Source organism: Rhodamnia argentea, chromosome 4, assembly GCF_020921035.1.
Source record: "Rhodamnia argentea isolate NSW1041297 chromosome 4, ASM2092103v1, whole genome shotgun sequence".
NCBI lineage: Eukaryota > Viridiplantae > Streptophyta > Magnoliopsida > Myrtales > Myrtaceae > Rhodamnia > Rhodamnia argentea.
Window position 1 is genome coordinate 19323877 of NC_063153.1, and position 25176 is coordinate 19349052.

Below are 25176 nucleotides of genomic sequence, written 5' to 3' on the forward strand. Positions count from 1 at the left end.
GTGGACCAAGGCGGGGTAAGTTTGCATGCGATTGAAGATTCACTATGACACTGTATTTGGTCATGTGGTAGATATAGCGTGGCGCGAGTCGCACGCTATTGATCTGTTATCGATATTATCCCGCATGTCTAGGATGCCTTGAGCGAGTCGATGTCCTACTCGGACTTAGGCGTTGACTCACGGAGATTTTATATCTCACCCGTTGTTGTTAACCATTTTTCAGGTCTTAGCCGTGGGGAGCTAGAAGTGAGCGTGGCTTCTTTTTAAGTAGCATGGAGTAGTGTTAACCCCCAACCCCGAACCGGTATTTTTGAGGACTGTAGAAAGTGGCCTTGAGGTAGGGCTTGTATGTACGTACTTCCCAGGATTAACAAGATAATTAATTTAAAGTGATTTTTGGTTAGTATTGATTGATTTGACTTCCTACTGTTCTATCCCTGCTTTTAATTTATTTGTTTGGGGATATTGCACGTTCCGCATGCGTTATTATTAAGATAAAAATAATGGGTCGATGACGTACCTGGGACGTCGTCCATTTTGACCTGAGGCGTTTTGGTAGGGTTGTTGCGGGCCCGGGGATCGGGGCGTGACAGGTTTGGCGAGGTCTCGGCCGGCCTCACCCGGAGACAACGTGAGCCTCACTAGATCCGGGCTAGCAAGGCACGACCTCACGTAGCCACAATGAGGCTCACCCTCACGGGCGGTTGCGGATGTGACCTTTGCCGGAGGCCCGTCGCCTCCGGATCAACTCCTCGGTCACGAGACGAAACAATTCGAGCGAGTCGTTCATGGTCATCGTCATCTTCTCCATCTCTAGAGGAAGCATAATAGTCTTGGCATTGGGAGGAAGAAGAACAGTAGAGGAAAAAATAAATTAAAAAAAATATTCAAAAACATTATTAAAATATTATGTCGTCGGATGGACTAAATTAGCATAATTGTAAAAGGTTTAGAACTAAATTGGTATAAATAAATAAAAAAGGTTTAGAATTGAATTGGCACAATTACAATAGGTTTAGGACTGTTTTGGTAATTTTTTCGATTTACGTCTTTCATTAATGTAAATTTTTTGATGTAGTGAGTAATAGCTCTGGTTATTCGCTATTAAAAAATTCTTGTTTAGGCAGTTCGTACCATTCATTCATAGTATTTTGATCTAAGATTTCAATTAGCATATTGTTCCATAGAGCTAAGGTTCAAAATAGAGAAGAAATAGGTATTTCCACAACTCTACCACTCAGTGAATTATGTTCCATTTAATCCTTATTTCATGGCCATATATTTTTCTAGCTAAGTAATGGGAAACCAAAGCCATCTTTTTCTCAATAATGTCTTTGTCATTTGATCCAATATTCTTTTGTTAGATAGGAACAGATTTGATAAATACTGATAACTCTCGGATAGTTAGTTGACTTTTCTTTAATTAAGATGTTCTTTTTATCCGATCTTTTAATTAAGATGAAAAGTTGTAAAAATAAACCCTCACCTTCTTTAAAATATCATAAACTGTTCATGTAGGTTGAACGCATTTTTCAAGAAAATATAGAATATCAGGAATATTTAAATACATTTGATTATTTATCGAATCATAAAAATATTATATACTGACCTCCAGTCATCAGTGAAGTTAGATAGAAAAACCAGATTCGCCATTCTTTGCAAGGACACACTCGTTTGAACTCTATTTCCTCATTAACACTAGGGAAGGGCTTGCCCAAAAATTAGCAACTTTTAAAAAAGGTTACTTGTGCACGGACAAAATCATCACAAATTTAGCTTTACTTGCCGATCTATTGTTGTGATCTCACGAAAGTTATAATGAAGAAATTAGTGTCCCAATTTGAGTGAATCGCTAATTAAGCCCATGATTGTAAATGCCTGAATCAGCTACCGTTTTTATTTCTGTAAGAGAATACACATCTATTTCGTCCATTACAGCTTTGGATAGAGTCTTGTCATATTACTCTGCACGTCATCAACGGGATAATTAGAAAAAAAAAATCCTAACATTATTAAATTTATGCTAATTCAGTTCTAAACCTTTTGATAATTTGCCAAGGTAGTTCATCTGGTCAAATTTGACCAAAAAACATTGAGCTGAACGTCGACTGTCCCACGTGGCATAATTGGTGCCGACATGGACAACTTATGTGTTTTTTAGAAATATTTTATGAAATTTTTAATCATTTCTTTTCTTTTCTTTTCCTTCTTCATATGCTAGCCACTAGCCTCCGCGATGGGCAGTGATTGGCCATAGGTGAGGGCCAACCTCGCTCGCCAAGCTTTGGCGATGCTTGCTTTGTGCATCTTTTACCAAATGAATGCACAAAGGTATATGTTGCTTCCTTGGGTAACAAAGAGTACAAATGTTAGAATTTGTTAAATTATATTTCGATTTTTGACAGACTTTCTCCTTGAAAAGGCCTCTAGCCCTCACTTCTATGAAAAGAGAATCCTTATTTCTTTTCTTACCAAGGGAAGCAGACAATCTTCCCTTCAATCATAGGAAATAGAGAGGACTAGATCTGGATACCGTAAGTGACAAGCTGCAAGATGAAAAGATTCCAAAATGGAGATCTTACCATGAAGAGGTTGGGATGCTTTTGAACTAGCCTTAGAGTCGCTTGACTCCTTCTTTCGGTACCAGACACCGAGGTAGGTTAGGCGGGAAAACCTTATTCGATACAATAAGACAGGCAAACAAAGAAAGGCCTAGGTTGAGAGACCATTTTATATTGTCCGCTTCCATCCCTTATGGTCTTTCTTTTTAGGATACATTCCCTCAAGTTCTTAGACTCGTCTCGATTAGGCTCATTCTAGCCATTCTCGCACATATGGATCTAGAGCTCTACCAAATTTTCAAATTTCATTTCTTAATGGGGATCTTGACGAAGAGATCTATATGAACCAATACCCGTCAGCTTTGTTGCTCTAATGGACAAGAGCGAAAAGTATGCAAGCTAAAAGGAGTGAGGTGTCTCACGGGCGTAATAACAATTTTTTTTTTCTATGCGACTTCCTCTTGAAAAGGAAAGGAACCAGTTACTTCCACCTTGGAAGTCTCCTAAAGAAAGGGAAGTCCCTCATGGAGAAGCTTATGAGCTCGGGTTCCTCATAACAAACTTGGTCGAAAACCCAAGTTGTGCGGTATACAAAATTTATACCTGTTGTTTTTATGGATAGTAATCTTGGATCATAGGGGATATATATATATATATATATATATATATATATATATATATATATATATATATATATATATATGAATACAAGATTCAGCACAAAATGCGGAGGTTGATTCTTGAAAAAATTTCAAATAAGGATTTAAAATGCACTCATTTTCTCAAATAAAAACCTGAAGTGGATATTATTTTAAATAAAGGCATGTGGCCATATCGGTCTCAAAAAAGCGTCTGACTCATCGATCGGTTAGGGGCACTTTCATCATTTTCTGTTTATTTTTCTTTATTTTTTCATTTTTTCTATTTTTTAAAAATTAAAAAAAAGAATTAAAAGAATAAAATGAAAGAATCACGGGTGGCTGTATAGATGATGATTTCCTGCAGCCGTTATGTGTTCTACATAGATGATGTTCCAACTGCAAAGGCCCATCAAATATGATCAAACGAAAACCGACATGAACAATCTACGTTTTTTTACACAAACTAGCGTAATTCAGACAGGCAGAAGTAGAACCAGGTTTCGCAAGAAAACTACGTATAATCCATTAAGCCATTCTTGCTTCAGTACACTCTCCAAGGGAAGACTACTGCTTCTCGCTATGGATAATTCAGCAGTTTTATCTGCTTTTGAGTGATATTTAATGAGCCAAGCTTTCCAATATGTATTGATTCTCACCGTAGTCTTCTCATTGCACTATTCTGTTTGCTAGGTTTAACATAACATCTTAAACGCACTACTGTTTTGCTTCTTCAATGCTCCAGTATTTTGCACTATAGCTGAGTAGCCCAGTTTACTTTGATTCTGAGTCATTTTGATACAGATGGAACACAGGCCCAAGATAAATTGTACTTACATATCCTAAAACCGTCCAACTCGTGTTTGAATGATGCCACGAAAAGTGGCACCAAACTTCTACTGCTCATGAGGAAAGACATTGATCCAATCAATCGAGATGTATGGTCATTCGATCGAGGTGTATGATCTTAACGACCGAGAAATTCTGTCGACTTCAATGAAAATAAATGGTATTGAACTTGTCGGAAGATTTGTTGGCAAGTAACAGTAAAAAATTCAGTGCTTACATGAGACTAACACATCTAATTGCATTTGCAAAACCCCAGAATTAAGAATCCAAATTCATTTATCATATGTATATACGATGAGGTAAGAGCTATGACGTCCAGTGAAAAGAAAACTCAAGAGAAGAAAGCAAGAATTAGGTCATTAAAAAAAAAAACACATAATACAAGAGCACAAGGACAACCACCTTATCTTCTTGATGGTAAAACAAGTGACTTCTTCACACACATGCCCACAGATTTCATATATAACATCACATAGTTTGAATAACATAAAATTGATTTTTCGATTTTAACACGTTTGCCGCAGTTTCTAGATTTGGTTGTTGGTGGCTTTGATTTATGGTAGGCACGGGGAAAGGAGAATGAAGAAAAAAGAAGAAGAAGACGAAGGATTCCAATGATTACCGAAGAAAAACTATTCATGAATAGTAAAAAGACAAAAAAAAAATACTATTTGCCATAAATGAAGGAGGGCCATGAAGAGGGCTACCCAAACTTGTTTTCCTTCAGCATCTATTGTCTTGTCCTTTATTTGACTTTGTGTTTGTGTGTTTTCATTATTGTACAATTTTCTCGCTTTCTTTCGTTCAATGTCGTCTGCGATCGGCCACTACAATAGGCCGTGAAGTTCAGAGTAGTAATACGCACCGAAGCAAAAGCATTTGCATTCCAATATCTTCATTTTGTCCCTTTGGTCTAAATTTCCCACGGTCATTATCATTGTTTTGGTTCCAACACGCATAAAATAAAGAAACTCAAAGGGAGCTTTATTCATGCTGTATGACCAGATAGTAGCGGCAGCCGAACTCATCATTCGGTCGAGCCTAACGGCAGCCTGCCTTTGACCCCAACAAAAAAAAAGGGAGGGGGGGGGAGCCTGCCGGGCAGGAGACGACGGGAGGGCAGATTGGACAAACCACCGGAGGCGACAGTGGAGAACCAGTGTATCAGGTCATCGGCAATCAAACTGCAAGTCTCCCATCGAGAAGCCCACTTGACGTCACTCGCCGGCGACCCAAACGTTGCGTGAAGCATATATATTTAGGAAAGGGAAAAGGAAGAAAACAAAGAGACTAAATGTTGCGCGGAACAAGCGATCGAATAATAAATAGGCAGAATAAGAAAATAAATCGGACCTAGATGTACGTGGTTCGGTCTTAGAGACCTACGTCCACGAAGAGAGCAGCAACGAATTCCACTATAAAACGAGCGATACACGAGATTACAGACCAAACTCGAATAACTCAAACACTCTTAGTATTTCCCAAGCCATAATCACAACCAAGAACGCACACAGTGTTTAACTCTCAATTCCTAACGAAATAATCTCTCAATCTCGTAAAGGAATTAAAATAAATCTAACATCAAGATTTAATCGGCTTCGACACTTGAATTCTTGATGTAATTTTGCGAATAAAACGAAGTCCCAATATCAAGCACTCGCCTAGAAAACCGGTGCTTCAAGAACTTCTTCTTGGACGAAATATCACGAAGACCCATGCTTGCAACTCACCTTCGTCTAATGAAAACAGAATAGATATATACGAAAAGATATGCAAGGAAATCTTAGTCAAAGTCGGACTCAAATTTCCTCAGCCGAATATATCTTCTCATGCACGGAATCCAACACCGAATAAGATTAACGTGGACTTGGACTTTTCCCTTCTTCTTCCTTTTTTTTGTTATTTACTTTCTTTCATGTGGTTATCTTCAAGAAGAGTCCCATTATGAATAAATATCCATATAATTCGGTTAAAGTTAAAGATTGCGCTTTCCCCTTTTCTCTTTCTTTCACGTGAACACATATTCACCGGCGAATACATGTGCCAATCTTTTTCGTTCTTTCACATGCTGGAGCATCCACACAATACATCGTTGGATTTCGTTCGAGGTCAAACTCGAGACATAATTTCAACACTAAACTTGAGCCAAAGAAGTATTCTGATTCATGAAGGTTACGAAAAAGAGGGGCCCTTGCTCGGAAATCAACGTCATAACCTCTTTGTTTTCTTCGACCTCCTGAGGAATTTGAGAGTTAGTAACCTGACGCTTTGCTTGAGGATTACAGGTGAGAAGTCTTCCCTCTCCATTTGCCTGAAAATTCATGTCCGACGCTACAGCGATAGAAAAGATGATTCAGCACAATTTTTTGGGTAGATGGTCAATAAACAGGACTAACATCAACCTCTGATGTTTGGCATGTGATCCTAGGAAATGACCTGAATGGTTCAACCTCAAAACCAACAATTCTTGCGGTCCCTGCTTCTTTTTCTTGGTGAAACTTGACAGTGAACGACAAGTGGTTGAAGATGAAATGTTTCTGCTCCTTAGTCTGCCAAAAAATGAAGTATTTACTTGTTAAAATATACTGAAACACTTGCACATCTAAGACCTGCCCTGTTCTCTGTCTATCTTATAAAACAGAGGAAATGCTGAGATTGATACTCACTCCAGCATATTGTCCCTTGAGGCCGACAGGAAAGCCGCGTTGACACACAGTGAAGTTTCTCTGTTCAGTCCTTCCTAATGGAACCACCAAGGGGAGATTGTCCAATATCCTGCCGTAGATGCATGTGTCATCTAACAGTTGCAGATCATGAAGTTACAGCAATTCTTGCTCCTGCATGCATTTTCTGCTGATTGGCGCTTACATGTTCACTCGATACTCGTCATCTATCTTTTCCTTGAAATCTTTTGCTGTTTTCGCGTAAAGAGTCTTTCGGCAAAGAATGTTGCACCGCTGGCATTCTCTCATTTTGAACTACGATACGAAAAAGCAATCAGGTGATCAGAAAGATACGTATTCCATCCTATTAGGTTCGTCTCCGTACAAACATACGCGCATACTTACAAAACCCACCTCATAAGGGGAGTTTTGATGCAATCGCCACGAAGAACTTCTCCGAGATTCTCAAGGCCGTCAACAGCATTGGGAGGCCAACAGTGATCAAGGGAGTAAAAGGTGAAAGGAAGCCGTGTTCTCGTCGATGTCAAATTGCTCACCTTCACGGTCAAAGCTTCTCCCTGCACATGATAAGATTACGCTTCTACAACCAAGATACATCAATCACATCCTGAAAATGCTTAGAAGATTTCTGAGCCCTTGATCATATACACAGAAAACCCTCCAGAAATAAAGTAAGATGTTCAGAAACTAGGGACTTCCTTGGCTCTCCACCACCCGCACTTAGGGAACATGAGCCCTTCATCTTTGTCATGAATTTCTGTACACGAGCACACTTTCCTTTATTAACAATGGAGAAATGTGATAAGATTCTTTCCATGAAGCCAGTGAACTGCTATCAATCCATCATAGTGAGGAATTTCCTAATGAAACCATTCACCTGATAACTATGGGAACGGCAATCCTTGGATGAGATGGTCACAAATAAGGTGGTAATAATCGGATCAGAATGCAATGGCAATTCAGTAAGGGATGTGCTAGCCATCATCCAGAACACCAGAACATCTAGCAAGGAGTTTGAACCCGTGCAGGAAACCCGATCCAAGTATGTTTCTGGTTTGAGTAGATTTCCTAGGTTGAGTGGTTTCTTAGTATGAGTTGGCTTTTGTAAAAAGGTTTCCCATTTTGGTCCCAAATATCATAAATATACGAGAGATGGGTGTTGGTTTTTGCCTCGTACCAATCAATTATGCCAAGCAACGGTGAGGGATGACATTGTGTGAGTTATTGGATATAATTAGAGACTGACAAACACTAAAAGTGCTTGATTAACTCGAGTATGTATGTAATTTCTGTTTTATTACTTGATCAATAGTGCTCCCCTCGTGGAGCAATTCCCACCGGCCGAATCACATCAATTTGATGTTCTATTTATTACCTTCTTCTATTTACTATCATGTTCGAACGCTCGCTTTTCGCTACAGGTACTATGCATTTTATCAATTTGGTGCTACCGGAAACAGGACATGGAAACAGCATCCTATTCAAAGATGCAAACACATAAGCATTTAAGTATCCATTTGGTTTCTGGGTTTCTCATTTAAAGGGAAAAAAAAGTGAAATTTATGCAAGTAACTACTCAACTTGGGCCAGAAATTGAAGTCAAACTCACAGTAACAGTAGACAGCCTTCTTCATACACCTGCCAATTCCCTCTTCAAGAGGCTATGTGATTAAGTTGGTTCTTTCCTTTTCTCGGTGGAATCGAACAAAGATGCTACTTTTTGGATGTAGTAGTAGCTCGAGAAGAACGAGAAGACAAACCGTAGGATTTACAATGAAACAAAAACAACAGCCCAAGAAGTACTTGAACTATTGTATGATGACCAATTTAATCTTAAATTTTAAAATTTGATCGTTATAGTTCTAAACTTTTTGACGATATTCTTATGTAATCCGTACAATCAATTGTGATAGGAAATTACTAACGTGAGCATCAACCATCTTATGTGATATGGATGGCACTATCGTGAACGATTTTACACATTTTTTAAGAAAATTTTCTAAACTTTTTCTTTTTCGTTTCGCTTTTCACCTGTGGTAGGTTCCGACGATAAGCGGTGATCAGCCACACCTAGAAGAGCATTGCGCCCTTCCAAGCCATAGAAGAAACGAAAAACAAAAAGTTCAAAAAAAATTGAAAAAAAAAATTGCACAAATTGTCACATCAAGAACGAAAAATGAATGATTTTTTGAAAATATTTTTTTGAAAGTAATCGCTTACATCGCTTAAAATAATTACTGAATGAGATATATTTTCATCATTGACTATAATTCATGTTTAAATATCTTTGTGAACGATGAAAGTATTTTCATTTATTTATTTTTGTAACCAATACAAAGGAAAATATTTCCCAAATCGATCAACTTCCGCAAAACAAATGTAGCCTTGGTTTTGCTCGGTTTTCAAAATTTGATTATTAATTGGAAAGGACACCATACGAAGCAGAGTTTTAGCATCCATCATAAGCAATATTTAAGATTCAACAACAATTTTGAGACTGAAATTTTTTAAATCCAAAATATGAGCTCACTCTCGATCAATAAAATAAGAACAAAGGCTACCGAACTAATTATTCAAAATAAAATTATTGAGTAGGCTCAATCAACATTTTATGCATAGACAAGCCAACATAGTCCTTAAAATAGAACCATTTGAATTATTCCTTATAATATATAGAGTTACAAATCAAGATGTTAATCAATTAGAAAAAAAAAACACACACACACACACCATTCTTTTGAACCTAAGAAAAGAACCAAGTACTAAGTCAATTGTCAAAATGGTCCTAAACTCTTTTCATGACACCAAGTGCTTATCATCCCGTCACATTCGGCCCTAACTCTCATGCCACCCTCACATTCTCTCCTCTCACCCACAAACACTCCCCTAAACTTCCTACAAAGCCAAGTAAATTTCATTGCACAAACCCATATGCCACAGCTTGAAGCAAAACTACACCAACTGCAAACAAAATCAAAAGCATTGAGAGAAGGGAAAAGGCAAACAAGAGTATAGAAAGAGTGTTTTTTCGAGGAAGAGAACGGAAATGGCGATACCAGATCAAGCAGCGGGGGCGGCGCAAGAGGTGCTGCACCAACGCAAGAAACTCCCAGTGGGCCCTATGAGATTGGCGATCGGGGGCTTTGCCGTCACGGTCATTCTAGGCTACGCAGTCTTGTGCACCAAGAAGAAGCCCGAGGCCTCGGCCATGGATGTCGCCAAAGTCGCTACTGGGATTAACGCGCATCCTAAGAATACTCATCCACATAAGTAGACCGGTTCACGGTAGTAGCGAAAGTTTGTGATGTTCTTCTCATTCATCATTCGTTGTACAAGATCTTGGTTTACCTTGTCTGCTCCCCGTTAAGACTGAGAGCTATTTTATGATTGTCCTCATGCTTTGTAGTGTTAAGAAACAATAAACATCTCCAATGTATTCGTGACCCTTTTCTTGATTGTTTATTGTCTTTCCTCCCTCTTTTTTCTCGAAAATAATTTTTTTCCTTAGACCAGTAATAAAATGTTAGTTGGTTAGATATGTAGAGTCCACCATATGTCATTTTCAAATGCCAATAGGCAAGGACATCTATATCGGTTGTTTGTAAATCTTTGTAGACAATAAACGTGATGGAAGTATCCTTGATGATTAGGCTCTAAAAGTAAAACGACGAGACATATGATTGACCAATTTTATTCCGATTTTGTGCTCTATTCCTTCGAAGTATCCTTATTGCTTTTGCCAAACAATATCTCTTGGCCCTTGTTTAAATCACGAAATCTCGACAGGCATCGATTAATCGGCGGTGACCAAACGTGCTAATAATGACTATTAGACGAACGGCAAGTGTTCATGAGAACTCCCTACTGATCGATCGGTGGCGGACTTCAATGAAACATGTTCCTGTCGAGTGCAAATGAAGTAGTTTCATTTCATGTATGAGGAAAACAGCCGAACCCGGACCACACAAGTATTGGCATGACCTATAATGTGTCCTTGAATCTGACGAACTTTGTTTGAGTCAGCAGCAGAGATTAGAGAGCCATTGACGCGATGGTCACCCAATGAATAACAAAAGATTCGTCCCAGCAATACAAGATGAACCTAAAATGGTTGTGCTTAAGCAGCGTTCAGGAGATGAAAGCTGGTCGGAACCGAAGGAAGAAAATCAGTTGAAAGTAGCGGATGGTCTGATAAGGTTTCTGGAATTTCCAGAAACAAGCACCCGATCACATGAACTGCTTACCAACGCCCTCAAATGTTTTCCCTTTCTTACATTTCATAAGTAAAAACGACCACAAAGTATACTAAAACTGCAAAAACAGAAAAAGAGGGAAAAGAAACCAGAACGATATCAAGGAGGTGTCTCACGTGGCACGCGATTTAGGATTCAAAACCGATCACACCACCAGCGATTCTTTATGCTGATTACACTGTATGCCTCCTCTAAAAGTACTTGTACAGAAATCAATTAAAGATCTTTAACTTCTGATTGGAACTAAGTTTAGTCGATCTTCACCGACGAGTAGATTAGCCTCGTGAACCAAAAGCATGCATAGAAACCGATCATGCCCGTCAGCACGAAGAAAGCATATGACCCAATGAGCATGTAACCAAAGTACAGGGCCCCAGAAACAGGTTTCGTGATATTGAGCTTTGTGAAGAAGTAGAAAGCTGCATAAAGGAAGAGGTATAGAGCTGAGGAACCCGAAGTGAGATACGATCTCCACCACCACTGGTAATCTTCGCTGCACAGCTGGAAGTAGCATAGGACGACCGTGATCTCAGCGCACGTCACGATGAGGATGAGGAAGACGATGAAGAGGATCCCAAAGATGTAGTAGAACTGGTGCAACCATATCGAAGTGAGTATGAAGAAGAGTTCAATGAAGACAGCCCCGAATGGAAGTATGCCTCCAATTAGGATCGAGAAGGCGGGACGCATATACCACGCCTGGTCTGGAATCTGCCTCGGGATCTTGTTAGTTTTTACCGGATCCTCGATGGCAGGCTTCTTGAAGCCAACGTAACTGCCGACAAACACAAGAGGAACCGAAATGCCGAACCATAGCACCACTAGGACAAACATGGTCCCAAAAGGCACGGCCCCGGAGGATTTCTGGCCCCAAATTAGGGCATTCAAGACAAAGAATACAGAGAAAATGGTGGCGGGGAACATGAGAGCTGTCTTGAGAGTAATTTTCTTCCATTCCGTTCCCTTGAACATCTTGTACAGGCGAGCTGACGAGTACCCTGCGAAAAGGCCCATAAAGACCCAGAGCACGACCATTGCGGTCATCAGACCGCCTCGGTTGGAAGGAGAGAGGAAACCAAGCAGAGCAAAGATCATGGTGACAAGAATCATCCCAAAAAATTGGACCCCTGTCCCAACATAGACACATAGTAAGTCCGAGTTGGCAGGAGGACGGAACACATCCCCATGTACCATCTTCCAGCCCGTCTCTTCCTGGGCTTCTTCTTGGGTCTCCAATTGGTTGTACTTTGAGATATCGCGGTAGAGGGTACGTAGCATAATCATAGCCACCATTCCAGAGAGGAACAGGACGATCATCAGAGAATTGATTATAGAGAACCAGTGCATCTGGTCATCGGCCATCAAAAGATAAGTGTCCCATCGAGAAGCCCACTTGATGTCACTCTCCTGCAAGAAGAACAATGCGTGAGGCATATGTGTTGAGAAAAAGGACAAGGAACAATAGATACTGAAATTAAGCCCAAGGAGTATTCTGAAGATACACTCCTTTATGTGTGGCCTTATTTCATGAAGGTTAAAAAGGGGGCCTTACCTCGAAATCAACATCATATGTAAATATAACCTCTTTCTCATCTTCGACCTCTTGAGGAGTTTCAGAGGTAGTAACCAGACGCTTTGCATGAGGATTACAGGTGGTGAGAGTACTCTTCTCGCTCCATTTGCCTTCATATGCATGTTTCACGCTATAGTGATAGAAAAAATTATTTCAGCACAATTAATTATTGAGGTAGATGCTTAATAACCAGTACTAGCATCAGCCTTCGGTGTTTGGAATGTGATCATAGAAATTGACCTGAATGGTTTAACCTCAAAACCAATAATTCTTGTGGCCCCTGTTTCTTTATCTTGGTGAAACTTGACCGTAAACGACAAGTGATTGTAGATAAAATGTTTCTGCTCCTTAGTCTGCAAAAAATATTTACTTGTTAAATATCCACAAACAATTGCACATTTAAGACCTACTTTGTTCTCTTTCTAATATAGAAAGCAGAGGAAATGCTAAGATTGGCACTCACTCCAGCATATTGTCCCTTGAAGCCAACATCAAAGCCGCGTTGATACACAATGGAGTTTCTCTGTTCAGTCCTTTCTAATGGAACCACCAAAGGGAGATTGTCCAATATCCTGCCATAAATGCATGTGTCACCTAAGAGTTGTAGATCATGAAGTTACAGCAATTCTTGCTCTTCATGCATTTTATGCCAACTGGTGCTTACATGTTCACTCGATACTCATCATCTATCTTTTCCTTGAAATCTTTTGCCGTTTTTGCATTAAGAGTGTTTCGACAAAGAATATTGCACATCTGGGGTTCTCTCATTTTGAACTGTGATAAGAAGAAGCAATCAGGTGATCAGAATGAAAAGTGTTCCACATATCTATAAGCCACACAGTAAATAATTTTATTAGGTAAGCCCGTACACATATATATACACGTATTCATATAACCTACCTCATAAGGAGAGTTTTCAATCCGATCACCCCGAAGAACTTCTCCAAGATTCTCCGCACTATCAACAATTTTAGGAGGCCGACAATAATCGAGGGAGTAAAAGGTGTAAGGAAGCTGTGTTTTTGTCGATGTCAATTTGTTCACCTTCACGGTCAAAGCTTCTCCCTGCGCATGATGAGATTACACTTTTACACCATGATATACGAATCCATTATGAAATGCTAAGAATATTTCTTAATACTTGATCATATATACCAAAAACCCTCAAGAAATAAGTAAGATATTCAGAAACTAAGGACTTCCTTGGCTCTCCCCCACACACTCTTAGGAACATGAGCCCTTCATCGGTCATAAACATATGTGCACGTGCAGACTTTCCTCCACTAAATTTGGAGAAATGTAATAAGATTCTTTCCATGAAAACATCAATCCATATTAGAAGGAATTTCCTAATCAAACCATTCACCTGGTACTTATGTGAACAGCAATCCTCAGATACGATGGCCACAAACAAGGCGGTGAAACTTGGATCAGAATGGAATGGCAATTTAGTAATGGATGTATTTCATCCAAATTGCAAAAAGGTTAAAATCTCAGTGCAGACAGCAACTGTTCTCACCAGTCAGATTGAGGCCAGTTCTCAGAATGCACAAAAAAGTCAATCACACTTTGTTAAATAAATCAAACTACTTCTCTTGATCTCCAATTGTGTCACGAAAATTCGCACAGAAATACCCAATCCAGAATAATAACATGCATTATATCCGGTTGGTGAAACGAGGAACAGAACATGGAAACACCGTCTCAAAGATGCAAACACATAATCATTTAAGTGCCCATTTGATTCCCGGTTCAATGGTTTGAAGGGAAAAACAATGAACTTTATGCCAATAACTACTCCACATGGATAGAAAATTAAAGTCAAAAGTCAAACTCACAACAACAGTCGACATGCTTCTTCATACACTTGTCAACACTGTTTCCTCAGGTGACAATACATGTATCAGCAATATAGCGAAGGCTTTAGATTAACCAGTCCGCACATGAATCAGAAAAAACGGGCTCATCCATCTCCCACTTCAATCAACAGAGACACCAATATCAAACACCAGACCATACCAAAAGACTACATGCCCACGCCACGCACCCTTTTCAAAGAAACCATCTTTTCAAATATATGCAACAAACAAGCAAGCAAGAACATCTTTTGAGCTTTTACATAAAACAGAGACATGATGAAAAGGCTTCACCTTCTTAAACTCCTGAGGAGCGACACCGGGAAGATAAAACGACCGAGCGGGAACGAAGAGCAATACACAAACAGAGATCCATAGATTCTGACCGAGAGCAGCTTTCCCCATGGTCAGAATCAGAAGCGAATCGAACCCACCTGTCGATTCACTCTCCAAGACGAGTGTTTTTAGGCTATGTGGTTGAGTGGTTCTTGCCTTTTCTGGGTGGAACCAAAGAAAGACGAAATTTTTGGCTGTTTTCTTGAATAGTAATATGCTCAAGAAGCACGAGAAGCGTACAAACCGCCTGCGAAGCCCAGCAAACAACAGCTGGTGGATTTGCGACGAAGCAAGAACGGTTTGATTCTTTTGACCGCATGGTTTTCGCCGTCCGATTTCAATAAACGGGAGTGATGTGCGGTCTTGATTGAAGTCATATGATTCGTCTACAAGGTCTGAGGGGGCCAAATGGTAAATCTGAAACTCATGTGAACGAAGTCAACGTTTGGAAGCAACACGAGATGGCGGAGAAGAAGAGAGGGAAAAATCTTTCTTTTTTCGGTGTCTCACGTGGCTTGACCGGCTAGGCTACTGTAACTTGCTCTCAAATAACGATCTAAAATACCCTCCTTATTTCGAAAAAGTATTTAATCAAGAGTATTTTCATTATTTATATTTATATTTACATTTTTTTTTTCCTTTGTTGCGGCCGAAGAGAACCCTCCGATTATAAGTGAGGGCAATCCTCCCCCGAACAAGGCCGTCCCTCGCTTGTGGCCATCGAGGTGTGGTAGTCGAGGGCAACCTCGCCTCACAACCCTCACCCCATCGCCTGAGACCACAAGTGAAAAGGAAGGGAAAAAAAGGGGAAAAAAACTAAAAAAATGACGAAAATGTCATTTTTAGGCGCTTTTTTAAAATAATGAAGGCACTTCAGGCCCTCATTTGAAATAAAATCCATTTCTTTCTTTATTTGAGAAAATGATGGCATTTTAGGCTTTTATTTAGAATTTTTTCGAGAAATTATAAATGATGACCCATATGAACAGAAAGTTTTCAGAGACCTTAACCAAATATAAACCATTTTGCTCATGAACTACCATTTCTTGGGGGGAAATGGTCAAAGATAATTTACCAACAAAGAGAGTGACAGTGAGAAAGACTGTCTAACAGGGACAAATTGAACTTGTTGGGTGGTGGAAGAACATCACCCAGGGCCAAGCAAATCCCACACCCCACTTTTGCAAGTTTTTCAGCAACCAACCCCAATGGTGGCAATCTGCTAACTACTTCATTGGTCAAAGAATGGGCATGTAATTTCAATAATTCTGGGAGAAGCATATATATTCCCTGGGAGTTCTTCAATTTTTTTCAAAAAAAAAAAAAAGGATCAACAAAAACTGAAGTATACCCATTTTATAAGAAGGGTGAGCATGAGGACACACTAAGGGCACAAAGGACAACCACTCTTTTTCTCTATTCTTTTTTTATTTTTATTTTTTCTCGGGAACAGGTTTGGAACAGAAATTTGTATGGTAAAACAATTTCATTTTTCTATTCTTTGGATAATTTTTTAACCCATAATTTTCTACTTTTCAATATGAATTCTTCTCGTCGTTCACTCCCTCTCTTGCGCGTGCGATCTCTCTCTCTCTCTCTCTCTCTCTCTCTCTCTCTCTCTCTCATGTCGCTATTGTCGGCCACCGGTTGTCATTTGCCGATCTCATTCCGCCGGCCGCCATCCATCCACCAATGCCCAACAGCCGACAACCGTAGAAATTTTATGCTATTATCAAACGAATTTTTGTTCCGAGAATAGAAACTTTCTCTAGTTGTCAAATGCGGTTCCCTTCTCGGGAACTCGTCTAGGGAATATAAATAAAAAAAATCTATTTTTGGCCAGAAATAGCTCTCGAGAACAAAATGATTATCATTCGCGTCCTAAATCTATGTCATTTCTTGTGATATCTTCTTGAGTCATGGTTATTATTAGGTACGCTTCAAGAATTCAATTTTCAATGTGCATTAATCCCTTAAGAAATGATAAAGAATGGTTGGTCTGTCAATGTCGCCGGTACCAAAAACACATGGCACGGATCCGATCAATAATACTCAATGATTCCCAGCTAAACCTTCGTTTGGTTGGCAATTCTAATTTTCTAGTCAACCTCATATCACTAGTCAGGAGTTGTTAATCATTTTTCCCGAGGATTTCATTATTTTTGGACCCAATATTTTAATGATGGAGGTTGTGATCTGTATAAACTGGGAACGATACAACATTGAAGTTCCCCACTCTCTTTTTTCTTCCTAGGTAAACAGCATGAAAAAGATGTTACTTTTGGAACTTTTTAGGTATCACTGACCAGTTGCTTTGAGACGGGTTTAGGGCCATATGAATCCTCACGCAAAGCCAAAAACGTTAATGCTTCTTGGCACAACTTTCACGTTGTATGTGCAAGTCGATCTTGAGAAGGCGCACAAACGGGTGAAAGTTGAGTACCATCTTACTTTCTCATCCATTGCAAGGTAAGCAGAGAGTAGCAGGACATGACCTGGGGTGCATCTTTCATCTTTTTCTTTCCCCAGATCTACTTGTAAATTTGTAATGGTCCTCAAAATACGCCAGTGGAATGATTCTGAGCTGTTGTATAACCTCTCGGTGATTGTACAAGGAATAGAAGAAGCAATTATCTACAGTTTCCCTAACGAAAACACCTCAGAGGCTGATGGCGATGCCCTCGGATAAGACCATGCTTGAAATAATCCTGAGCCCTCAACAACATTCTGTGCCCAAATTGCGCATCACGTAATGTCTCACCATGAAATGAGGGAAGGGGAATTAAAAGGCAAGGAATGGCATCTAATATGCGGAAGACTCTGTATTATTTCATATGTAAGGAAGTTAAAACGGCTTCGCAAATAGAAAATTGGTTTAACGCTCAGAGGCCCTCCATTCCTCACCATACAAGTAGTTGATCTTTGAAAACCAAAGATACCCATAAGTTCCCATTTTTTTTTTCTGCTTATTGGTGATGACTGAGCTCTAAGCAAGTGTATCTTAGCACGTCTAAGAAGAGTTTGTCAATACCCACTCCACGAGAGTCGAGATGCCAAATCCCGTGGCGGCCATTTTCTTGTCGTTGCGAGCAGGACCAGACATGTCTATGTGCATCCACTGAACCTTCTCATCGACAAACTGCAAGCAAAAGTCCATAGTTTTTAAACATTCTGCCCTAGATGAGACGATCTCACCAAACATAAATACTTTTCACTTATGAAAGCACAAGCGCCTTATAGCACCCTGAATTTTTTGGGAACACACCTGCTTTAAGAACAAAGCCGCTGTAATCGCACCACCTTCCCGGCTTCCTGTGTTCACCATATCGGCGACTCCAGATTTCATTGATTCCCAGTAACTTTCCTCCAATGGCATTCTCCACAGTTTCTCCCCACTTAGTTCTGATGCAGCGATTACCTCCTTTGCTAGGTCATCACTAGGAGTAAAGACACCTAGAGGGGGGAAATTTTTCGGCATCAAAAAAGAAATCACAATATTTAAGTGTCATCAAAGCCTCATGATGCTAGGAATGCATCAATTTGTTGATAAGGGAAAGTTTGACCAATATTGACTCTCTTTGTCTCTCTTTCTATAAGGGCACACAATTCGTGTTGGTATATTATAACTATATTTGTAATTCATGTCAATTTGTGTTGGTCTGGAATATTTTAATTTTGATTCTACATAATCAAATAATTGACTATTACCATGAAAACGTGTCAACTTGAGTCGACATATAAGTAAGATTTGTCGTAACGTGCCATATTCAAGTTCTCTTTGGGTGACACATGCTTTACCATGTGTCGTGCAACTTAACATGTCTAGCATTGCGAGCACTGCATTCTATTCCACCTTGGGTAAGTTCGGGAGCCAACTATATTGGATCTAGATCATGCATAATCCTCTCTCACAACAGTTAGTCTGTCATCAAGGCTCACACGTATTTCTCATGGACTAAATAATTGAACTCGACAAACATATAGTTCCTAAATCCATATACAGAACATACCAGCAATTGATGGCCCAAGAGCAACAACGCAGAATCGAGTCAATGTCGCCAAGTCCACTATCTGGACAAAAAAGTATAGTGCTTGCAAAAGTCAGCACAAGCTAAAAACAAAAGGAGTCATAATTTCCGAAGTGTTTACTGTATAACATTAATGAGCTACAACCACTCTGCTTCAAAGATAAGCCATCGGATCGATGGTTTAGAATTCTCAATGTTAGAACCAAGCAAGATAATTCAACTTCAGTTAAAGCAAAGAGAATTACTGAAACACAAATTTTCCTCCTCCAAGCACACATCTAGAGATCAATGAATGTCTCGTCAGTGGTTTTCAGAAAAACAAATTGCAAGCTAGCGCTGTTGTCAACATGAACTTGACACATCCAACCATCTTCTATGGCTCATCATTGCATATATTTCTAAGTAGATCAGCTAGCAATTTACTCTTCCCTCCCTCTCTATGTCTCTTAGCAGTTTGCGCAGCACACAGAAGCAGCAAAACAAAACTATGATAACCAATCAAGTAGAGTACCTTCTCTACACCTTGGTTGCAAGCATAAACCAAAGCATCTGCAAGTGTAAGTCTTCCTTCAGCATCAGTATTATTAACCTAACAAAGAAGAACCAACAGAGACTTCATCAGTGAATTACTGATGCAGGGAAAATAAAGAGGGACAAATAGCAATTATTGCACCCTTTTTTAACTTAATTTGCTAGAACATGTACATATGCATTTTCAAACATGAAAAACTCACTGATTCCAGATGGAAACATAGTAATGAAAATCATAACTAGCTCAGACTTGCATCAAAAGACGGAAAGAAAAAAAAAACTAACTAAACCTCAAACAGCATATGAGTAGGATTAAAATCTCATCCTTAATATGACTGAGCAAAACAACAAAAACAATATACCTCAATTGTCTTTCCATTTGAGGCAGTGACAATGTCACCTGGCCTCATGCCAGTTCCACTAATCATATTCTCACAAGCAGCAACAATGAAATGAACCTGCACACCAAGAACACTGGTCAAGATCTTCAACATAAGAGAAACTGGATATGAAGCAGCAAACTAGAAGCAAGGCCCGAAACACTGATTCAGAACTTGCAATAACAACTAGAGCAAAAAAATATTAAACTCAAATACCTCAACTCCGGGAGGTTTAATTTTACCAATTGCTTTTGCTGCACCAAGAACTGCTGCAGAACCTCCCATATCAAATTTCATGAGCTCAATTAAGCAACCAGGCCCAGTCTTGATGTTGTAGCCGCCACTAGTAATATCAAAAGCATAATCTCAGAACAGGTTACTAAACCAGAGCAGTGAAAGCACACAACAGAATATAATCAGTTTAATTACTATAAGATATAGCAAGACAACAAGAAATCTCAACAAAAACAGTGGATCAGGTAATCTGGACTTCAGAGAAAAGCAACAAAGCGATCTTCAGATGAATAGACTCATTTCAAGTGACGTAACATCGAAGCATGAACTATAACTTGAACTTTCAGGAAATAATAAGGAAGTAAGTACAACCCAGTGACTTATTTCCTTCCAGATACTGAACCATGGCATATCCACAAAACATAACTTAGAATCACCTGTCAAAAGTCAGTCCTTTCCCCACCAAAGCCAACTTTGTCTTGGCAGGTCCACCAACAGGTTTGTAACATAAGTGGATGAAATGAGGAGGATTTGCAGAGGCTGCAGCAACACCCAGATAAGATCCCATTTTCAATTCTTTGCATTGCTCGGCATCCAAAATTGTTGCGGAAATTACATCGCTGTACGCAGAAGCAATCTTCGATGCCTCATGTGCCAGTACAGCTGATTAATGCAAGTCAAGGAAACAAAGTTAAAGGGTAGCTTCATTAGAAGATCATCCATCGCAAGAAAATTAAGCAAAATAACAAAGAACAGAACTCTAAATTTATTGTACACCACCAAGCAGCTAAAAAGGGATATCTGCAAGCAACAATACAGCTTAGGCAATCAATATGAAAGGGGGGACACTGCTGTACATACCGGGGGTAAGCACATTGGCAGGAGAATTGACAAGTTCTCTTCCAAATATTATACCACAAGATACATCTTCAGCATACTTGAGCTTTTTATCTAGTTCAGGTCCACTTCCAAGGCCAAGAATATCCACAGATTTAAGAGCTGTTTTCTTGGATTCTGATTTATATCTAGTGTCGTCATGTATTCCCAGCACAGTCCCTGTCAAAGTCCAAAGTTATCAAGTCAATCAAACTCCTCCAAGAACAGCATTGATGGATCATATTTTCCTGGGACTTTTATGAAGTACATCAATGCATCATTACCAAGTCATAAAATTGTCATAACTCGTAAGCCTGTTTGTGATTCAAGACAAAAATGGACGTGTTTACAGCAGCAAAAACACATTTTACGACTGCGTACAAGTGATTTACCATAAGCTTTTCTAATTCACAATTGAATGAGCATGATTACACAAAACAGACAAGCTCACAAAGGATTTGAACCCAACCTACTGTACAGTGATGTACTTCAATGGCGCATCGGATCATTGCCATAGCACAGTCAAATGCAAACCAAGAAGCAGCAAACGTTATTAATTAAAACATATACCAGATGCAATTGCTGAAGCAGTGGTGAGCTTCGATTCAGCCGATAACCCTTCAGATGAGGCTAGGACAATGCCGACATTACTAGCTTGAGCAGCTTTTGCTGCAGCAGCGACAGCTTCACCAAGACCTTGGAAGGCTGTGGGAGTGGAAGCTGATTGGCCAAGTCCAATCAAGCCGACCCTCTTTGAACCAATGCCTGGAAGCCTGAGAACAACTGATTGGCCAGATTTTCCAGTAAAATCCTCCTCCAAAGAGGCTTCAGCTAAGAGGCCACTCAGTTGTGCATCAAGCCTTTCCAAAATAGAGTTCTGAAACTTAGAATTCTCATCCTTGGCCATGTCCTTCTCGGTCACACCAACCGCGAGTATGTCTCCTTTCCATTCCACCGCATCAATGTCTGTGGCAGCAAAAGCAATCTTGTCGCAGGAAATTTCACAAACAGATAACAGGCACTCAGTACCATCAAACAATCGCAGAAACAGCAATCATGACAGTATGAAACTGTTCTGCCGCTGAAATTCAAGCAAACCACCGATCATTGCAAAACATAGCAAAGTCAACAACTTTGCTCAGAAGAACCAAGCACACATGGACGATCAAAAACAACGCAAAGCCCGTGATTTTATTAATTAAACTCAAGGACCCATCAGCTTTAAACGTGCAGAAAACGGACCAGAAGGGTAAAAATTGCAACTTTATAGAGAGATAAGAGACGAAGGGAGAGACCTTGGGGACATCGATGTTGGCGGGTTGAGTGAGGCCGAGAGTGGCCCGAGCGAGAGTGTGAGCCATGAGCTTCCCTCTCTTCGAGTTCAAGAACGGCGAGACGGCGAAGGAAAGCCGGAAACTTGAAGTTGAAGCAGCGCGTAATCTAGGAAAGAGCAAAGAAGGGGACGAAGAGAGGAGGCGGCAAATGAGGAAGCCAAGGACACGACAATGGCGGCCATCTTCCAGTGCTGGAGTCTCTATCCGTTTATAATGGACCCTCAATCAATCAAATATTTTAGAGAGAGAGAGGGGGGGGGGGGGGGGACATCACCAAGCAACATCCATGTGTCATGGGTGGGTTTATCTAGCGTTCCCCAACACCGTGCGGTACTCAAGATCTAATCCCGAGTCAACCTCCTTCTCGCTCTCACTCGCACCCACACTCACAAATCACGCATAACCGACAGAGAGAATGCAAGAAAAGCTCTTTGTATTGCTCAATTTTTAGAATATCCTTTACAAGGGATTTAAACCCTATATATATATATACAAAAGAGAGAAACAACAAGTCCCCTCTAGTCAATCGGTCAATCACAAAACCCCTCAACTGCCATCTTGTTTCACTGTTCATGTCCGCGAGTCACTATTCACATCAGCAACCCCATCCAAGTCACCATCCAAGTCAGTAGCCATCTCTTCTAGCTCCACCAACTCGGAAGACTTTTGGGGTGAACTTCAACCACTCGGGTGACGACTAGAAGTCAGGTGGGTCCGTGGGGCCTAGGCGATCCACATCGCCCCCGCTCGGCGATCCCGCATGGCCGCCTGGTCAATCGTTGGTAGGCTGCCGGTCGAGCGCCGGTTGATCCATCATCGTACACAAATCGACCGCCCGGCCATCGCACTTGATCCAAGGGTCATCCGCTCGGCCGCCTTGCACGATCCGCGGATCGATCCCCCGATCGTGCAAAGACCAATCATGGATCGATCCGTCGCTCGCCCGCTACGGATCCATGTGTCATGGGTGGGTTTATCTAGCGTTCCCCAACACCGTGCGGTACTCAAGATCTAATCCCGAGTCAACCTCCTTCTCGCTCTCACTCGCACCCACACTCACAAATCACGCATAACCGACGGAGAGAATGCAAGAAAAGCTCTTTGTATTGCTCAATTTTTAGAATATCCTTTACAAGGGATTTAAACCCTATATATATATATACATATATATATATATATATATATACAAAAGAGAGAAACAACAAGTCCCCTCTAGTCAATCGGTCAATCACAAAACCCCTCAAGTGCCATACTGTTTCACTGTTCATGTCAGCGAGTCACTATTCACATCAGCAGCCCCATCCAAGTCACCATCCAAGTCGGTAGCCATCTCTTCTAGCTCCACCAACTCGGAAGACTTTTGGGGTGAACTTCAACCACTCGGGTGACGGCTAGAAGTCGGGTGGGTCTGTGGGGCCTAGGCGATCCACATCAGCCCCGCTCGGCGATCCCGCATGGCCGCCTGGTCAATCGTTGGTAGACTGCTGGTCGAGCGCCGGTTGATCCATCATCGTACACAAATCGACCGCCCGGCCATCGCACTTGATCCAAGGGTCATCCGCTCGGCCGCCTTGCACGATCCGCGGATCGATCCCCCGATCGTGCGGCACCAATCATGGATCGATCCGTCGCTCGCCCGCTACGGATCCATGTGTCATGGGTGGGTTTATCTAGCGTTCCCCAACACCGTGCGGTACTCAAGATCTAATCCCGAGTCAACCTCCTTCTTGCTCTCACTCGCACCCACACTCACAAATCACGCATAACCGACGGAGAGAATGCAAGAAAAGCTCTTTGTATTGCTCAATTTTCGGAATATCCTTTACAAGGGATTTAAACCCTATATATATATATATATACAAAAGAGAGAAACAACAAGTCCCCTACGGTCAATCGGTCAATCACAAAACCCCTCAAGAGCCATCTTGTTTCATTGTTCATGTCGCCGAGTCACTATTCACATCAGCAGCCCCATCCAAGTCACCATCCAAGTCAGTAGCCATCTCTTCTAGCTCCACCAACTCAGAAGACTTTTGGGGTGAACTTCAACCACTCGGGTGATGACTAGAAGTCGGGTGGGTCTGTGGGGCCTAGGCATCCCACATCAGCCCCGCTCGGCGATCCCGCATGGCCGCCTGGTCAATCGTTGGTAGACTGGCGGTCGAGCGCCGGTTGATCCATCATCGTACACAAATCGACCGCCCGGCCATCGCACTTGATCCAAGGGTCATCCGCTCGGCCGCCTTGCACGATCCGCGGATCGATCCCCGATCGTGCAAAGACTAATCATGGATCGATCCGTCGCTCGCCCGCTACGATCCGTGGGTCTATCCCCCGGTCGTGTGGCGTCATCATTGGATCAATCCCTCGATCGCTCGTCCGATCACTCGACACGATCCGTGGATCAATCGCCCGGCCGTTCCGCTCGATCCCCGGGTTGATCACCTAGCCGTTTCATTCGATCCCCGAGTCGATCACCCGACCATTCCGCTCGATCCCCGGGTCGATCACCCGGCCATTCCGCTCGATCCGTTGGCTCTTCGGGATCATCCTCGGATCGATCCACCGGTCGATCTTCTGTTCGCTTGGCTACTCTTAGGCCCGATTCCGGTTGACTTAAGAGCCGATCCGTCGCTTGATCCGGTGAGTATATCGCGATCGATTTTGGATCAAAATTCAACGGACCGTGATACTCTCCCGCACCAAGTCGGGCAACGCCCTCGTTGCCTTGCTCTTCTTGGAAGGCTTCGATCTCTCCTCGAAATTGCCAAAGGGCTTTCTCCGGCTCCCGGCTCGCTTCATCCTCCAAAAGACCTTGCCAATGGATGGTGTATTCCTTCCTTAGTGCGCAATACCTTTTCCGTATCACCCTTTCAGCCAAGATTTTCTCAATCTCTCGATCATAGGAGGTCTTCGCCCCAAGAGGGGCACGTTGGGAATCTCCTCGATCGGGATCATAGTCGTCCTCATGGAAAAGCATCAACATGCTCACATGGAATACGGGGTGTACCTTCAATTTAGCCGGTAACTCCGGCTTGTACGC

General features: G+C 41.3%; 3 protein-coding genes across 3 annotated transcripts; all 3 read right to left on the reverse strand.

Moving 5' to 3' along the window:
* Positions 1–6426: 6426 nt before the first annotated feature.
* On the reverse strand, positions 6427–7714 carry LOC115752573 (transmembrane 9 superfamily member 10-like). The gene is made up of 5 exons (XM_030690822.1): positions 7610–7714; positions 7164–7289; positions 6917–7026; positions 6715–6823; positions 6427–6597 (listed from the first exon to the last, which is right to left on the reverse strand). The coding sequence occupies exons 1-5, from the start codon at positions 7712–7714 to the stop codon at positions 6427–6429; spliced, it is 621 nt and encodes a 206-aa protein (XP_030546682.1).
* Positions 7715–10634: 2920 nt separating this feature from the next.
* On the reverse strand, positions 10635–15109 carry LOC115752610 (transmembrane 9 superfamily member 8-like). Its single transcript, XM_030690879.2, has 7 exons — positions 14709–15109; positions 13459–13623; positions 13223–13332; positions 13022–13130; positions 12799–12911; positions 12538–12688; positions 10635–12392 (listed from the first exon to the last, which is right to left on the reverse strand). Exons 1-7 carry the CDS (start codon positions 14817–14819, stop codon positions 11235–11237), a joined length of 1917 nt encoding a protein of 638 aa, XP_030546739.1. The 5' UTR covers positions 14820–15109; the 3' UTR covers positions 10635–11234.
* Positions 15110–17630: 2521 nt separating this feature from the next.
* Positions 17631–22315, reverse strand: LOC115752621 (leucine aminopeptidase 1-like). The gene is given in 11 exon segments (XM_030690899.2): positions 17631–17889; positions 18016–18203; positions 18761–18821; positions 19290–19367; positions 19672–19767; positions 19906–20032; positions 20361–20586; positions 20785–20979; positions 21370–21784; positions 22095–22270; positions 22273–22315. Coding segments are annotated over 11 exon segments (1734 nt in total). The 3' UTR covers positions 17631–17760.
* Positions 22316–25176: the final 2861 nt, after the last annotated feature.

Coding starts and splice junctions, on each gene's coding strand:
- LOC115752610 (XM_030690879.2), bottom strand. CDS start 14,819: ATGGGGAAAGCTGCTCTCGGTCAGAATCTATGGATCTCTGTTTGTGTA. Junction 13,624..14,708: donor CTCCTCAGGAGTTTAAGAAG/GTGAAGCCTTTT, acceptor CATCATGCGCAG/GGAGAAGCTTTGACCGTGAA. Junction 13,131..13,222: donor GATGAGTATCGAGTGAACAT/GTAAGCACCAGT, acceptor CATTTATGGCAG/GATATTGGACAATCTCCCTT.
- LOC115752573 (XM_030690822.1), bottom strand. CDS start 7,714: ATGGCTAGCACATCCCTTACTGAATTGCCATTGCATTCTGATCCGATT. Junction 7,290..7,609: donor GCCGTTCCCATAGTTATCAG/GTGAATGGTTTC, acceptor TATCATGTGCAG/GGAGAAGCTTTGACCGTGAA. Junction 6,598..6,714: donor TCAAGGGACAATATGCTGGA/GTGAGTATCAAT, acceptor ATTTTTTGGCAG/ACTAAGGAGCAGAAACATTT.